The sequence below is a fragment of the Anolis carolinensis genome, chromosome 2, assembly GCF_035594765.1.
Source record: "Anolis carolinensis isolate JA03-04 chromosome 2, rAnoCar3.1.pri, whole genome shotgun sequence".
Classification (NCBI taxonomy): Eukaryota; Metazoa; Chordata; class Lepidosauria; order Squamata; family Dactyloidae; genus Anolis; species Anolis carolinensis.
Genome location: NC_085842.1, coordinates 121600284 through 121619217, shown reverse-complemented (window position 1 = coordinate 121619217; position 18934 = coordinate 121600284). Strand labels below are relative to the sequence as shown.

The 18934-nt window shown below is 39.8% G+C and overlaps 1 protein-coding gene across 18 annotated transcripts in view; it reads left to right on the top strand.

Moving 5' to 3' along the window:
- The window catches only part of tenm2 (teneurin transmembrane protein 2), a 1150537-nt gene that overhangs the window by 1102269 nt on the left and 29334 nt on the right, over nucleotides 1–18934 (top strand). For all 18 annotated transcript variants that reach the window (XM_062973910.1, XM_062973906.1, XM_062973905.1 and 15 more), the window contains 2 exons: nucleotides 8355–8530; nucleotides 13923–14158. In XM_062973910.1, the coding sequence (XP_062829980.1) occupies nucleotides 8355–8530; nucleotides 13923–14158 (412 nt within the window). The remainder of the gene's footprint in view (nucleotides 1–8354; nucleotides 8531–13922; nucleotides 14159–18934) is intronic.

Here is an 18934-nt window from a genome sequence, read left to right as displayed (position 1 = left end):
GTGCTATTTATATAATTTTGGAAGAGTCCAAAATTATTTTCATTTCAGGAACAGGTAGGTTATAAAAGCAACATTTCCTCTTTAAATACAACAGATGACAGATATGGATGCTGGACTTTTTCTTTTTTTTTTAAGCGTGATCTGTATAACCACCAGACTCTCATTATCTTTCCCTTATTAGCCCCTAGCTGTATATCTGTAAGAATGTGCAGTAGGATTTCTTCAGCTAAGTCATATTCTGCCAATACTGATGCAAACCAATTCAGTTTTGCAGGAAGGTCATTATAGCTCAGAGATGGAGAATTGTGCAGACCTCCAGATGTTACTGGATTTTAGTTTTCATCATTCCTTGCCATTGGCTGTGCAGGCTAAGGTTGATAGCATTTGCATTGCAAAAGCAGCTGGAGAGCCACAAATTGCCCACTTCAAATACATCTGGTTATGGCTGAAATGTTTACCTACCAAATGGTATCTGTCCTTTTTGTTCTTGTCCCTTAAGTGCAAGTTGCAGCCACAAAGAAAAGAGGGCACACAAACCTGCCATATGAAATACTCAGCGCGGGTAATTACTGTCAGGGAGGTGTGTGTGCATGTGCATATGCTTACATGCAATGTTTGAAATATAATATTCTTTAAAAGATCTATTTCTGAAAGACCACAGATCTGATATGATTTAAGTTATATGCCATCTTTGTGCCAGTCTAGGACACAAGGCTGAATTATACAGTATTGGCTATACCAGAAAGTTTCCCTTGTAGGTGGGAGTCTGAAAGCAGAGATGACTAGATGACGAAATTAAGGCATTTCTCTCCCTACATGAGAGTTCTACTCCCCAATTATTTTTTCTCCAGTTTGTAGCATTGCAGCAATTTAAGGCATTATTTGAACATGTAGAAATGCAACTTAGGGGCCTTAGGATCAGCATAATTCAGAAGCAACTTGAAGGCACACAATGACATCAAAAAACAAGAAATATGAACACAACAAATACATGAATGTGATCAGTTTCTGGCAGTCACTCTTTGTAATATTTGAAGGCTAATGGAAAATTTTATTCAGCAACAGAAGTCTAATGGAGAGAAATGCCTGCATTTTGCCCCTCCCCATAAGGAGCCCTGGTGGCGAAGTGCGTTAAAGCACTGAGCTGGAGACCGAAAGATCCCAGGTTCAAACTCCGGGAGCGGCCGCTGTTAGCTCCAGCTCCTGCCAACCTAGCAGTTCGAAAACATGCAAATGTGAGTAGATCAATAGGTACCGCTCCCGCGGGAAGGTAACGGCACTCCATGCAGTCATGCCGGCCACATGACCTTGGAGGTGTCTATGGACAACGCCGGCTCTTTGGCTTAGAAATGGAGATGAGCACCAACCCCCAGAGTCAGATGGAAAATTTTATTCAGCAACAGAAGTCTAATGGAGAGAAATGCCTGCATTTTGCCCCTCCCCATATGTACACTCCTGCAAAAGTGAGTAGATTTACTCACAAGGAAGCATCCTCTCATGAGCTTCATAAGTATCCTAATGGATTGCAAAGATGCGTGTTAGGACACTAGCAAGAATGTTCTGATGAGAAATGGCCTTTACCGATGCATTATCCCTCCTTTAGCACATCTGTCCCATATTGTATTGGTCCCAATGTGCAACAGTGAATTCAATGCAGCAATGTCGTGACAGCCCCTTGCTGAATATGGACATTTCCAAAATGATCAATTCTCTTACTGATAGATGTACATGCACTTATGAAAATGCAAGTCTCTTACAGAATCTGGCCCCTAATTTTAATTGTCAATCCAATGCAAACACAGTATTCAAGATCATGCATTGGCAGATGAAGCTACAAAGCTGTAGAGCTCTAGCATTGCAGTTACATCTTACAATACTATTTTGTGTGTGTGTGTGTGTCTATATTCAGCCTGGCTGCATCCCAATTGAAGGATTTCCAAAGTGCTGGAGACTGGGGCAACACCCAATTACAGGGTAGGACAAGAACAGGCATCTTGGGAGACCCTTCATGATCCTGCCACAACTATTTGTCTCAATATGCCCCATAGCCAGGAAAGAGCTGTAGACTTAATTCCTCAGTGCCCCAAATCAGGAGTGCCTTGGAAAGATCAACTTACCATCTCATAACTCACGGGATCTGGATTAGGGTTTTTAACACCTTACGTGACCCCCAAATCCTACCTTTTCAGCCTGACAGCACAGTAACCGAACACTTATCTTCTGGCTACTGGGCAGGATGCTAGTCTGATAAACAGCAGATAGTTTAAACCAGGAAGCAACTGTGCTGAAGGAGAGGGTGTGTGTACCATTTTTTCAACCTTGCCACCACATGGTTATTTTTGCCCTTGAGCCATGTTTGTTTCATGTGAGATGCCAATTGTAGTTATCTTCTAATAGGCAAGGACTAAGCAAAGAGCATTTAGAGTGCTTTTAAAGGATGCAGAGCAGGACTGGGAGAGTGAGTTACACAAGGGAAACTGGCCTAATTTCCCTCATGTCCCCAGAGGAGCCAGTGATTAATGGTCTGCCTGGATCTGGTCAGAGAGAAGCAAGTTCATGATTTTCAAGGAATTTGCCATGAGCTCCTGATTGATCCAATAAAAGACACTTTGTTGTAGCTTGGTCTTAATGTCCACACCAAACCATCTTTTGGAATTTGTTTTACTTTTTGTGACGTTTATCAAAGTAGGAAAACACTGCCATCTGCTGGTCATTTATAAGATGAATCCTTGTGGATCAATATGTTTATTTTCATAGATCTTGCAGATAAAGTTGCTTTGTTTTTTTGGAAGACAGGAGAGGGGTGTTTTCAAGGTTAGCTTACAATAATGTTGTTACATTCCTCATCCAACATAGTAAGAACAAATTTATTATGAAAATAGAAAATAATTCTAATTCTATAGTTTATAACAATGCTTCTCAACCTTTGGTCTCCAGATGTTTTGGACTTCAACTCCTAAAAATCCCAGCCATTTTACCAGCTGTTGGAAATTGTGGAAGCTAAAGTTGGATAACTTTGGGGGCATACTTTTAAAACTAAAACTCTGCCCCCTTCTACACTGTCATATAATCCAGTTCAAAGCAGATAATTTGGATTTTATGTGTCAGTGTAAAAGGGGTCTTAGATATCCTGCAGAAAGAGGTTCTGCTCCCTCCTTTAAAATGTCACACATTTGGAAAATATGGGATAAAATCAGATTTAATCTTCTTCTATCTGTGAAGAAGTTAATTCACACTGGGTTTTTGTCTACATTTTTAACATAGATGCAGAAACTTGGATAGCGCCTTTAAACTTAGGTCAATGCCCAAAGTGTATTTTCCATGCAACTGGCATGAAAACAACCACTACCTGAAGATATAAATGATGTGGCATCTTACCCATTTTCACACCAAACTAGGTATAGTCCAGTGTCCCAAGCAGCCCCAAGTTTCATAGAATCATAGAATTGTAGAGTTGGAAGAGACCTCACGGGCCATCCAGTCCAACCCTGTGCAAGAAGCAGGAAAATCTCATTCAAAGCACAAAGTTTCATATGGATTCAGCTAAGCTTTGCTTAATTTTCAGTCCCACAGGCCAAAATGCTGGGAAATTCCTTTGGGAAAAGACTGGGTCTTCACACAAAAGTAGTAGGAATAAACATTGCACCTTTTAGAAGTCAATTTCATGTACTGACGTTCAGTCAAGGCATCATATAATATACTAGCTGTACCCGGCCACGCATTGCTGTGGCGTAGTCCTTAGTGGGGTTTTCTTCGTGGCATGGCAGGTGGCATAAAGAGGATTCCCTGTAGGTATGAAGCAGCCAGGCTTTGATGCTGCAAGGCTATTCAATGGTATTGAAGTTGGGCAACAGTGGAGTGCCCTAGGTATGAAGCAGCCAGGCTTTGATGCTGCAAGGCTATTCAATAGTAATCAAGTTGATCGACAATGGAGTCCCCTAAGTATGAAGCAGCCAGTCTTTGATGCTGCAAGGCTGTTCAATGGTATGGAAGTTGGGCAACAATGAGTCCCCTAGGTATGAAGCAGCCAGGCTTTGATGCTGCAAGGCTATTCAATGGTATTCAAGTTGATCAACAATGGAGTCCCCTAAGTATGAAGCAGTCAGGTTTTGATGCTGCAAGGCTATTCAATGGTATTCAAGTTGGCCGACAATGGAGTCCCCTAAGTATGAAGCAGCCAGGCTTTGATGCTGCAAGGCTGTTCAATGGTATTGAAGTTGGGCAACAATGGAGTCCCCTAAGTATGAAGCAGCCAGGCTTTGATGCTGCAAGGCTATGCAATGGTATTGAAGTTGGGCGACAATGGAGTCCCCTATGTATGAAGCAGCCAGGGTTTGCTGCTGCAAGGCTATTCAATGGTATTCAAGTTGGCCGACAATGGAGTCCCCTAGGTATGAAGCAGCCAGCCTTTGATGCTGCAAGGCTATTCAATGGTATTGAAGTTGGCCGACAATGGCGTCCCCTAGGTATGAAGCAGCCAGCCTTTGATGCTGCAAGGCTATTCAATGGTATTGAAGTTGGCCAACAATGGAGTCCCCTAGGTATGAAGCAGCCAGCCTTTGATGCTGCAAGGCTATTCAATGGTATTCAAGTTGGCCTGGAGGAGGTACCTGTGACTTCCTGGCGTTTTCCCTGACTTGGTGAAGAAGCTCAGGAGGGTGCTCTGGTGAGAGATCCTGATGATGGCGGCGAGTTAGGGGAAGGAGGCAGCCAGAAGGAGAAGCTGGGGCTCCGTCTCCCAGGGGGGCGGGGCTTGCGAGCAGGGCGCGCGCGGGGAACAGCCGTTGTCGGCTGGCCGGGGAGTGACGTCATGGGAGGAGGGGAGGGCCCTTGTTTTGGAGGAGTGTGGGGTGAGTGGATCCCGTGGAGGTTCTGACCTGATGTTTTGTTGTTTCAACCTGGAGGCGTGGATAATGGATTCTGTGGTCAAATTTGGAGTTTGGAGTGTGTTTAGTTTTGTTGTTTTGCTCGGTGCTCGAATTCCATCACTCTTTTATATATATAGATATATTTAAAAGACTAACTTCCATCAGTTTAAAAGGAATTGAATAACTATTTTAAAAGGAAAAAATAGTTTAAAACCAGTTTCAAAACATAATTATCCATAAAAGATTAAACATTCAGCACATCACTTCACAAACACACCTGTGCTACTAGTCCATAATAAAAATTCGAAGATCTGTTAGAATAAAAACATCATCCTCTGCCAGTGGAAAGAGAGCAGGGAGTGGATCCAGCAGGCCTCCCATGGGAGTGAGTTCCACAGCCAAGGAGCAGACTTTTCATAAGTCTTTGTCAGTTACTAGGGAACATCCTAGATACTGCATAACAAATGCATTTGCAGCTTCCTAATACTTTCTCAGTTCATGGCAGAGTTAGACCATATTACTGATTGTCCAAGACAGTCAGTTCAGCTCTGTCCTCAACTGATGACAAATATATTTCCATGGGAACAAATGGTAGGGCCTGTATGCTGGTTTGTCAGCTGCTTATTTATCTCTCTAGATTTCTAAAGCTTTGAACAGATGCACGTACCCAATGGTACAAATCTGTCCTTGTTGTCTAGTTAGTATGTCACTATTCTTCCTCTTTCCCCACTTGCCTCTGGAAGAGCTAAAGACACAACCCTCCCCTGTTACTCATCATAATATTTTAAAAGAAAAAGGCAAGCATTTTGCACCAGATGACTTTTTCCTTCTTCCAAAATAAATATTTCCATATATATAATTTAAATTGCTTTATTGAATCTAGTTGTGCTGTGAAATAATACATTAATATTTATATTTCCTGAGCAATAATCGTTTACTACTGTCTAAATTAAGTAACACCCTTTTTTTTCTGTGACGTTTCTGACAAATCTTTATGTACTTTCTGAACAGCTTTGCATTCCTTGACTTTGGAGGGGAAACAGAGTTGAAGTTGTTGCCTGAGGATGGGATGGGAGAAATGGCCCAATTAAAATAAAACAAATCCTTGACAAATGATGAAGTTAAAACTGATCTTTATCATTTTGTCTTCTTTATTTTTACCAACTATTTTGCTTTTGTGAATCAGGCATTAAGCACAACTCAGTGGGGGCGGATTTCAGATTTGGAGGGTCGGCTTTTTGCTTTTCTATCAGATGACTTTTAGGGCCCTTAAGCTAGACCCCCAAGTCAAAACAGAAGCTCAAGCAATTGTTAAAAATTAAATAACAAGGTGTCCCTACCCATATGCTCAGCCCAGGAGTTTCTGATCTGTGCCAGAAAACATGGACTGAAAAACATTCCTGCATAGTCCCACTCTTGATTTTCCTCAGGCATTATTTTCAACATTTCTAGAGGGAGTTAAAATCAATCTGGAGAGAAAAGGTTTTTTAGTTGTTGGTACTGTTGGATAACTGGGAATCAGAAACATTTCTCAATCTATTGCAAGCCAGACAAAAAAAATCTGAGTATGTTGATGGCTGGATTCTGTATTGATCATTTTGTAAAGAACGTTAGCCTTTAGAGGCCACATCTACAAGTGCAAAAAGATATGGTACCTATAACTAAATGTAGATATAAGGAACTTCCCCTTCCTTGCATCTCTAACATTTGCACTCATATTTTAATTGTGATTATTCCTAAGAAACATATACTTCACTTGCCAGCTTACCAATTCTACAGATGTGTTCATTTCCATTTCCATAAACAATCTCAAAATCCTTCTTCCCTAGTCTGTTCTCTAATTTTCTACAGAAAAATTAGAAACATGGGCTGAGTTCCTACATTAGACTCATGGTCATGTTGCATGGCTATAATCCATCTCATTATCTGATTCCAGAAGCCCATTGTACTTGGATGAGGGACCACTAACAAATATGCTATATTTCAGAGGAAGGACATGGCAAAGCCTTCTCTGAGTATTCCTTACCTAAGACACCCCTATGAAATGATTTGAAGACATATATTCACACATACATTGTTTATTATTGTACAACTACTGGGTGTAGTGGTCTGAGTGTTAGTCTACAGCCCTGGAGACTATGACTTGAATCCTACTAAGTCATGGAATAACAAAGCAAAGGCAAACCCCCTCTAAACAAATTTTGCCAAGAAAATGCCACAATAGTTTGGTCCGAGGGCTATCATAAATCAGAAATGACTTGACGGTACATAACAACAACAGAAACTTAGTAGCAAAGCTTGCCATCTGAACTAGAATTACAAATCACAATTTAATCTTAAGTACTGGAGGCATCCATGGGTTTGGGATCAGTGAATTTCAGAAGCTTTAAATTCCTTGTTACCCTGCATACTCTAGACCAGTGGTTCTCCACCTGTGGGTCTCCAGGTGTTTTGGCCTACAATTCTCAGAAATCCCGGACAGTTTACCAGCTGTTAGGATTTCTGGGAGTTGAAGGCCAAAACATCTGGGGACCGACAGGTTGAGAACCACTGCTCTAGACAGGGATTGCCAAATTGTCTTCCAGGTGTTTGGGGCTTCAATTCCTAGACGCCTCAGCTGCCTCAGCCAGTGATCAAGGTTTCTAGAACTGAAGTCCAAAACATCTAGAAGACCAGAGTTTGGGAAATATTATTTTATATTGAAGGCATTAAATTTTTGCCATTTATTATGCTGTACACCCCTAGGGGTGAAAAAAGCGGTATAGAAATGCAATCAATCAATCAATCAACCCAGAGAAATCAACAGCCAAATCCAAAGTGCACTCCTTTTTTGTAGTGCTTGGTATTAGAAGCCCACAGTCCAACTCTTCTTTAAAACTAATTCTAAGAAAAGGAGTTTTTGAAACAAGCTAAAGCAGGCACTTCTAATATGAAGAGACATAGCCATGTGAAATAGTATTTACTGTCTGCTGGAAACTCAGAAGGTAGGAGTTTCACAGTTGGGGTGCTGTCACATATACTCAACAACATTAAAGGGGAAATTAAATGGGTTTCATATACTGGGAACACTATATAGTTACTATTCCACAGATATATATTAACTTTCCTTGCTTAGTTTCTCCATACCTCACAACCTCTGAGGATGCCTGCCATAGATGTGGGCGAAACGTCAGGAGAGAATACTTCTGGAACATGGCCATACAGCCCAGAAAACATACAACAACCCTTACTATTAATTGTTTCTAATATAATATAATATAATATAATATGACTGCCAAAGAAGACCAGGTGCTGTATTTCAGAGGAGGGGACTGGAAAAACCATCTCTGAGTATTCATTGACTAAGAAAACCCTATGAAATTCATGAGATTGCCATAAATCCACAGACAACGTGAACACACACACACAATTATAATGTTATATACAATTAGTGTTGATGGCTCATGTGTTCTAAAGTTATCTAAGTGAGACTTTTTCATATTTCAGTTATGACCACGAAGGACGCCTGACCAATGTAACCCGCCCTACTGGTGTAGTAACAAGTCTCCATCGGGAAATGGAAAAGTCTATCACCATAGATATTGAAAATTCCAACCGGGATGATGATGTCACAGTAATCACCAACCTTTCCTCTGTTGAGGCATCCTATACAGTCGTTCAAGGTATACATGCCATTTGTTAAAAACCTTTGCATATGATCAAAAAGCAGTGGCACAAAATACAGACAGCTTCTAATATGTGTGCATTTGTGCCACCAATGGGTTTTTGAGCCAATCACAGTTGCCATTTTTTCTTCATGAAAAAATATGTCACCACCATCATAATTCCCCCAGTAATGTGAATTTTCCAGGAAAAGTAAAAAAAAAATGAGATTTTACAAAAAATGTTCAAGTGTTATAAATAACGTCATCTGATTTGATGCATTAGGTTTAAATATATTCAGACACATTCAAAGATTTATGTAGAATTTTTTTGTATTTTGTAGAAATGACTACACCTGAACACTATTTAAGGTGACATACTAAAAGAAAACTGTACCTCATTTATCAACAGCCTTACTTCCTTCTGCTGTGGTATAACACAGTACTTTCTGCTTCACTTAGTTCTTCTCTGTCCTATATATCAATTCTATTTCAAGTTAAAAAACATCTGATCCAGTATAAGTAGTTGCACATTCTGAATCTGTGGCCATAGCAAACATATCACATTTTGTCTTAACAATTTCTACTTGTACTTGTAACCGATTGAGAAACAAGAGATTTTGAAAAATAGAAACTGTGCATTTACTTGTTAGTCTATTATTAGTCTCCTCTTCTTGGCACTTGGATTTGTCAGTATTTGTCGGCAAAGTGAAATAACTAGAACTACACAGATCTCAAATTAGAGCACTGTGATTCCACTTTAACTGGCATAGTTTCATCTTGTAGAATCCTAGGAATTGTGGGTTGATTGAAAGTACTAGATCTTTCTTTATCTTAAAATTATAGGCATCGCTCCCTAAACTGCAAATCCCAGGATAAAGTAGAATCATTCTGTTCAAATTGTGTGGTAGAAAAGGCTTCCTAGACCTTTACAGGCTGTCAATAAAGGAGAATCGTCCTTCCTCTTAGACTGACTATAACTGTTGGTTAGTCTAGTTGCTAATTTTTACATACTGTCATTTCACTTTCCTCATTGCTCTGGCATATATTGCTTCAGAACTAGACACAGAGCATTTCTTGGAAACTTGCTGGACCTTAAATCTGCCAATCACTTCTCAAGCTCCCCACTTCTCGATGTTTTTACCTGTTGTAAATTCTCAAGAAGAACAAACACCAATTCCCACTTTTTCCCTAGATTGCTGCTGTTGCTAGGTTAAGAATTTTCTCTACAATGATTTCTTAGCTTGTAAGCCCCGTCTTCCTTTGGGGAAATTTTGTAGGCAGTCTTTCTTACTGAGTCTACATTATTTGGACTGGTTTCTCATTTTCAACTTGTTTGTCTTTGTTATTGTCAGGTTAACATTTTTCTTTTGTGTATCTGTGATGCACTGAGTACTGCAGCTGTTGAACTAAGGTACATACCTCTGACAGCTATTAACAGTTGCCTCATTTCCTTCAGAGACAAGCGTAAAGGTGACCCCTGTGCTCACAAGCCAGAAATGTATTAAAGAAGTTCACTGGAACTGCTCACCAGACTCATGCTCTTCCCTTATTTCCAGACCCTTTTATATCCATTTCATCCATTTACACAATATTAATTTCTGCTATTTTGGTAGCTGAGTAAACTCTGTTATGTGTACCAAGCAACCAAACTTCATGAAGCGTTGGGACATGTAGCATAGCATCCACAGAAGATCTCTAATTGTTCAAGTCTTAGATTCATTTTTCTCAAAGAGAGTTTAACCCATCACCCAAATTACATTCCTGCCATATAAAATTATAGTTGGCCTCTTCCGGAAGAGAGTTTTCTTCTGACATAGTACTTTGTATCACAAATAGGATTACCCTTCTACACCCAGACACTGAAATCATTGTTCCAATTAGGATCATGTCAATGGGATAAATAAGTAATCTTTTATCACAGGATATTGCCTGTCCATTAGATAATATCTTGGTGGAATCCTACAGGTATATGGTTGGATCTTGAACAAGAAAGATGTTCTGTCCCCTTTAGCCAATCCCCTTATGGCATATCCTATTTCTGTATGAGAGATCCGCATGAGTTTCCAGCTGATGCCTTTCGTTTGGCAAAGCAATAGAACAACACTTCACGGCAAATGGCAGGCTCCTTTGTGTTGTGTATGCTTGGCTTCACTCAGCTGCATTCCTGTTCAAAACCAAATTTCATATAGATTATCTTTCAGCAGCAAAGGCCTTTTCAGCATTTATACTGAAAATACCCCAGAGAGACTGTAAGGCTAAATGCACACTAGTTCTTTGTGAGTCATTACAGTCTTCAAAGTATTCTAAGGTATTAGAATGTGCAAACGTATCCATCTTAATGCTCTCCATTAGGCCAAGGATTTTTTTTAAAAAAAAATCCCTGTAGTCCTTTACCTTGAAAAAGAGGGGCAAGATGCTCAACTCAAAGGCATTTTATTTAGGCTAGATTGTTCAGATACTGAAAATGGGTCATGGTTTGCTCTGGACCCCTTTGCCCTAAAGCACAAAGACCATGTGATAAGCAGACACACAGTAAGCCATCACTGGGACTTCTGGGTTCTGATTATACGTAATTCAGTTGGCATGCACTATAAATTCTGTTCTTTCTCCAATCTGGACCCCTGGCATAGCATTCTCCTTTTAGCCTTCCAATTTTAGAAATTATCTTCAACTCTGCCATATTGGCAATCAAATCCCATCTACAATCAAATCAAATCTTATAAACAAAATTCATGATTTCCTTTGCCCCATCTACATTGCCATATAATGTGAAACTGCATTATATGGCAGCATAGATAGGGCCACAGAGTGTCCCCTGGACCTTCATGTTTTTTGCTTTACTATTCCTTATTACTCTCATCAGTCATGGCTTACCAGCCTACTTTGCTTTCCAGTCTTTTGGTCCCACATCTGGCCAAAATAATCTACTGCAACATACAAATGTGGAATCTAATATATGGATGACAAATAACCTTCATACAGTCTAACAAGTAACTTCAAGTATATGTTGATGCTGCAGACTTTTCTACAAGGAAACCCTCTTTGCATCATTAATCTGATTTCTCTCTTTTTTGTTAAATTTCATGAATTCAACCTCCACTTTCTTGGTGTACTATTTCTAAACCTACATTGCTCATATTCATAGTGATGGCCTTACTGTACCATTTCACTGAGCTAGTGTTTTTGTCGTCTTCAGTCCAGTTGAATGCTCTGCCATGTTCTCAGAAATTAAAGAAACATATCTTTCTTCATAATCTGTGACTTTTCATGTATAATTTTTCAAATATATGATTTATTGCTTATTTCACAAAGACTCAGAGGTTTCTCATTTCGTTTGTTGGACACACCTGCAGCTGACACACTAACGTGTTGTAACACATAGTTTAGAAAGCTCTGGTGTAGATAATAAGTATCTTTGAAGTATCATCTAGCTTTACCCTTAAACTATGTGATGTTCTGTTCAAGGAACACACACATACACACATAAGTGCTGTCCATAAAGATTTCCCTTTTATATCTCTCAAGGACACGACACATATACTACACAGATAGAAACAAAGCATTATATCTTGAGCACCTAAATGAGGTTTGATGCAGTTTTCAGTGCAGCTGTTCTATCCAGTTTTTTTTTTTCATAGATCCATCTCTTCTCCAACTGAGACAGAATTTCAAACTATCCTGGGGAGTGTTGTCAAAGGCTTTCATGGCAGGAATCACTGGGTTGTTGTGAATTTTCCAGGCTGTGCTCCAGAAGCATTCTCCTTTGACGTTTCACCCACATCTATGGCAGGCATTCTCAGGGGTTGTGAGGTATATCGGAAAACTAAGCAAGGGAGGTTTATATATCTGTGAACAAAATCTGTGAACCAGTATTAAAAAAACAGTAAATAAAGAACAACACTCTAAAAACAGAGGAATTCCAGACATGAATCAATCAGGGGCAGCTAACACCTCTGAACAAAGGATTCCCCCAGGCAAGAAGAAGCCAGGCCATGAAGCTAGCAAGCCCATTAATGCTAATCAAGGTGATTAATTACAACATTCACACTGGCTTCCAACAGTCAAGAGGTCTTTCTCTTACCCTGGACCTTCCACAAATATATAAACCTCCCTTGCTTAGTTTCCAGTATACTTCACAACCTCTGAGAATGCCTGCCATAGATGTGGATGAAATGTCAGAAGAGAATGATTCTGGAACATGGCCATACAGCCCAGAAAATTCACAACAACCTTATTCTGGGGAGCTCTCTGAATTATTTTGTTTTGCGAGGTTTCAATTGCCTTGCTTTTTTATTTAAGAAAGCAAATGTATAATGTTGCTGCTGCTGAAATCTGCAAAGGTGTTACTGTGAAACTTCCAAAAGAAGCATTATATTTCACATGCTACATCAGTGCTAACAAACTGCAGCGAAAGGACTATGGCAGATTATGTTTTAAAAAAAAACTAAAAAGTAATGTCACTGAAAATAAACATAGTCATTGCACAATAGCCTGCTGACATATAAATGTCAACATTTATATCCTACTTTCCTTTGTTCTGGGGAATTTATTTCTGTGCTATCAGATGATTAATTATGTAGATATTTTCTTTCTGACAACAGGATGGTCATTCTTTCATGGCAGCTGCTGACTGTAGTCTGTTCCCAAAGAAATCCTCTCTCTTTTCTTTTCTTTTCTTTTCTTTTTATAAAATGTTCCCAAGAGCAGATCCGGTTGCGTCACCCAGGCAAGAGTATAACAGAGTCATAAATGTGAAGCTTTATTTTTGTAACATCTGTCAATCACTAAAAGGCCAGATGTCTGGTTGGCCAGTAATGGTTTTTGAAGGCAGAATGAAGAGTGACACCTACACAAAAGATTGTGTCTGGCAGCTCATTCTCTGTGAGCATCATGCCTTAAGGACTGAAGCCTAATCTATCACTGTGCCACATCTTCACTAAGAGCAATGAAACCAGTATAGAAAGAAGTGAGACAGATCGGCCTCATTTTCAAGAAAAAGCTATGGCCACCATTCTACATTTTGACATTGAATATCTTTCTTGTTTAAGTAACGCTTCAGTTAAAATCATTCCTCCCCCCCCCCAAAAAAAATTCCCCCAAATTATACCTCTTCTCAAATATTGATTGTAATTGCTAAAAGTTATCAACATATATTTTGATTTATCGATATGGAACAACAGGGGGAAGGAATGCTAATAAACTGAAACATCGCTCCAGGACTCAAATATTTAACAGTATTGTTCTTTATATAAATCAATATCACCTCAAACCTTACCATCATGCAAGCAGTAATTGCTGGGAAACGTCATTTGAAAACCCGCAGAAGCACCATGAAAACCTAGTAAATTGGGTAATATTTTCTCTTTATGACTAATACATAAAGTAATTTCTCCCCCAATTATTGTTCCAGATCAAGTGAGGAACAGCTATCAGCTCTGCAATAATGGCACCTTGCGAGTGATGTATGCCAATGGAATGAGCATTAGCTTCCACAGTGAACCCCATGTCCTCGCTGGCACCGTGACCCCAACTATAGGACGATGTAACATTTCTCTGCCTATGGAGAACGGCTTAAATTCAATAGAGTGGCGTCTCAGAAAGGAACAGATTAAAGGGAAGGTGACTGTGTTTGGAAGAAAGCTCAGGGTAAGTGTTACACAATTCTAAAATTAGTTCTTTCAGAAAATGGCCTGGTTTCAATTATGGTACCCTGCAACATTTTATTCTGTTTTGTGTGTGTGTGTGTGTCTGTCTGTCAGTCTATAGAGGGAGTGAGTTTTTTATTTTGGTGCATGGGGAACTAAAAGAAATATATGGAATATTAGGACTCATGGTGCATAGACCCTGTGCCTTCATATTTCAAGCTGCCACATACATATAAGAAACCAAGAACAGAAAGTTCAATGCCATTAAAATGCCAAAGAATGTGATGGAGCATGAATCTTCCCTTTGCCTGGTGTTCTTATTTGTGAAAGCATCCCAGAATATTGGAAATGAGTCTCAGGGCAGAGGCACCAGAGGGAATGGTGGATAGGGACATGTTGATACTTTTGATACCTTGACTTGCACCTCTTGCTATAGTATAGAATTCAGAAACTTTAATTCTACTTTTTCAGGTGTCACGTGGTGTGATCTGCAGTGTGATGGAGCTATTATCTAGATCGGTGGTTCTCAAACTTTGCTCTGTGGAGTTCTCAGGGCTCCATGAAGCAAGTTGAGGGGTCCCCAGCTTCCCTCCTCCTTCTCCAAGCATGTGCAACCGTGGCTCCTACCTCTCTTCTCCTTCCCCTTCAAGTGTGTATGGCTATGCCTGCTGTCACTTCTCTCTTTCCTCCTCCAAGCATGTGTACATGGCTGCACCAGCTGTCCCTCTTCCCTCCTCCTCTCTCTTTCCTCTTCTTTCCTGGCTGGGTAGCTGTGAAGGTGATAGCTGCCTGTGCACAGAGTGGCTGCACTGGCTGGCATCAACCCTAGTGACACTACTGTTTGATGTAATATTGCAACACCTAGATCCATCCTGCTAAGGCCTCCATCATTTCCATAAATTGTTATTCCTTTCTTGGCTTGATAGGTATAGTTTGCAGTGTACTGTTCAATAAAAGGTTGGCCTTGCATACCATAGTTGGCAGTGAAAGGATTTCCACAGATGGTAGTTGTTACATGGCTGTTTCTTTGTAGTCACATTTAAAGGGTCCACATGGGAATAAAGCTATGTGGTGTTATCACACTTGTCATGACAGGTCTCCAGTTGATCAAAAACAGAATATGATAAAACAAATCACCTCACCATATGGCCTGAAAACGTTCAAAGCTGGGTGTAGTATATGGCCACTGAATTCTAATAACCTATACATTCCAGTAATCAAGAGGAGAAATGTGAAAAGATGGGCTAACAAAAGGGCTTAAAGAATGGCTCCTAGGTTGGATTGTCATTCTTCAAGACCCCGGATTCAAAGATGTGTAAAGGAAACCTTTCACTGTACATTGCAGAATGACAAAAAGGGCGTAAATGTAATGAAATCCTCCACCTTAGCCTTTTTAATTTTGTTAGCTCACATGCAGGTTGTTTACTTACATGTAGATTTTAAGATAAAAGTAAAAATTTCCTTGAATTACAGCAGGTATCAGAAATTTTCAGAAATTTGGGATGGCCATTTCATATGCAGTCGGTACTTGTAAGAGGCAAGACGACTATTTCTGTCTGTGTCTAAGGACAACTGTAAGAAATCTACATTAGTTAGTATGGGACTTAGGATATTACTTTAATCCAGAAATGGGAAATCTTGGACTCTCCAAATGCTGATGTTCATGTAGTCCCTGTTTAGAACTGATGGGACTTTTCATTCAACCACAACTATAAATTCCCAAGCCATGGATTATCATGTGGAGCTGTCCAGGACATGTTCAGTGAGTTTCATTTCTTCCAGGCTTATTACAGAAAACACTCTTGCCAGTCACCTTTAAATTCTGCTCTGCAGGCTGCATTGAGCCCTGCATGCTTCAGATTTGTTTTAATATGTGTTAAACAAATTCTCTATTTGTTAATTTGAGAACAAGGGAATGTGTGGTGCTAAAACTTTACATTCTCACTGCCTGAGCTTTTACCTCAGAGCTGAAGTCCTTAATTATCTCCATATCATGTTTCCAGTGGCATTTTGCCTGTAATGATGGGCACGGAGTACTGTATTTTCTGCACACGGCAAAGTAGGGGAAGCCACAATGACAGTAGGAATTAAATCATGAATGTCTCGATTTCAGGCCATGCAACCGATTTGTGTAAAATGCTGTGCTATAGAAGCTAGTTATTAATAGCGATCACTCTAGGGTTTTTTTCCCCCCTTGTGTGAAATGAGCTCTGCAGTTTGACTATACTCCCAAGTAACAGGGCCCTAAAACAAAAGGCTGTAATCCGAGCTCTGAGTAATAAAACCTTAATAAAGTTGCTGGTGATAATTAGCAGGCGTTAAACGTACAAGTCATGGAGTTGAATTCTTGCCAGACTTTTTTTTTACTTTTTGCACCATGTATATGCAAATCAAAACACAGCTTTATCTATCAACACCTCAGCATTTAATTGTCTTGTGTTAGTTCCTGTAACTGTAATCACATATCCATTTAGCTCTTTTAAATGAAAATCACTATGAGATTATAACAGGTTGAGTGGACTGAAAGTGCAATTTGGAAACAAGAGGGAAAGCACTGAATGTATTTGCATCTCATTTGTTTTAATTCAACATTTTCCCCCAAACTACATAGTGAATGAAATAAAAGCAGCTGCACCGGAAAATAGTAGAGGAGCAGACAGGAGGCATAATACACTCAACTCGGGTCAGTTACAAACACCTGGGTGAAGTGTCTGTCCCCAGATGGGGATTCATCATGAAGGCCTGTGATTAATGGAGATGTCTCCATAGACCAATGGCTTGCAATACCAATGAGATCTGACTATAGGGTAAGGCAGATTCTGAGGAAAAACCAGGAGAAAAAAGACCCGTTTGGACTTCTGCCAGCTGCTGAATGAATTAATCCATTGTTGCGAAATAACTAAATCACTGTTTGAGGAGGCTAAATTTATAGAACTGATCAGTAATTTTCAATCTTGTCTATAGGTAATACTTTCTAGATCATAAACTTTTGCCCTGAACCATGATGTGCAGAATGTGTTTTGGGTTTCAGATAAGAAGCAGAAAGCTTATTGTGGTTGTTGTTGCTGTTTAATTTGCCGTTTACCATCAAGTTGATTTCAACTTACATCAACCCTATGAATGAGAGACCTCCAAAAGCCCCTGTCATCAGCTTTCCTGCTCAGATATTACAAACTCAGGCTTGATTAAATCAATCCATCTGAAGTGCACCCTCCCTCTTTTCCTACTGCTATCCTCTTTACCAAGCACTATAATCTTTTCCAGAGAATCATATTCACGATACTTCAAAAATTTCAGCTTAGTCAATACGGCTTTCAGCAAGAATTCAGACTTGGTTTTCCCTGACTCCTCATATTCAGAAGTACTATTTTCTTTTTAGGTTTTTTTTTCTGGACTGAGGACAAATGCATAAAATGGTTTGCAAGATTTTCTGAAAAAATGCATTTTGGGGAAATGATTTAAGTTGATCTAACATGAAGTGATATGGTTTGTTCAAGGATGAGAAATACACAGCCTTATTACACAGCAGCAAACAGCCATTTTTGTTTATATTCTGTATTCTAGAAAGTTTTCTCCTTCTCCTTACCAGCAGTGATGTGTGAAAAGCCGCATGTTCCTTGTTGTAATACAAAGTGGACAATACAGAGATTGACAACCCCTTCTCAAGGGTTTTTCTCTGCTTCCAAACTTGTAATTTTCAATTTTACAGCCACTACTCCAACAAAACTGTTTACAAACCCAGAAATTCTGACCCATTAATACACCCGCAAAACCCTTTTGATCTTTCTGCTTTCCCGCTGTCTGAAATCCAGAGCTCTGTAATATTCTACCAAAGTCAATGTTGTTGCTACCCAATGTCAGTGGTGGCCAACACGGGGGAATGTACAGCTCCCAATGTTTTAAAAGTTGACCAGTGAAATACCACCTCCCTACCAACAACCTAAAAAAGAAGTTGTCTGCCACTACTTCATAGGATTTGTATGTATTTGTTTTATTTATATCCCACCTTTATTTCAAATGGAACCCAAAGCAGCTCACAACATGAATTAGAACAGGCTAATGACTTCTGGAAAATGGACAATGGATGTTTTTTCTTGCCCATGGTTGGTAGCTGTGAAAAAGCACTGTATCTCATTGGTATCACTACAAGACAGATTCTAAGGAAATGTGTGTGTGTGTGTGTGTGTGTGTGCGCGCGCACGCGCGAATCAATGACTCATGAAGTCCACAGAAATTCAGACGGAGCCCTCAGTATTCCTATAGGTTTCTATGCCCTCTGCAGTAGCTATAGAGAGTTGTTTCTGCCTCTACTGCATACATTTCTTTTTCTCAAAGAATAGGGGTCCTTTCACACTACACACGTTACAACCTCAATAAGTCGAGGGCAAAATTGGCAGCATACACCAGTTTGTCTTCTCCTTTGTGGTGGAGCTTGCTGGTTCCCATGCCACAACGCACTGCAAATTCCGATGGGGCTCCGTGGCAATTCCAGCGGCATGTGTGAAGAGGTCTTTTATAGCACTATGGTTCTACTTCAACTGTCATGGCAATGTCCTATAAAATTCTGGGATTTGCAATTTGGCCAGAGCTCTCTGGGATTTGAATTTTAAATGTCCTTCCCTAAATTCCATACCCCAGAATTCAGTAGGATGTTTGCATAGCAGTTAAAGTGGAATCTGCAATAAAAATTGTAACTAATCCTTCCAAATGAGACCTACACTGTACCTGTAAGATGTGAGCCAGAAATTGAATGTTTTGTTGTCTATACAAGCAAACC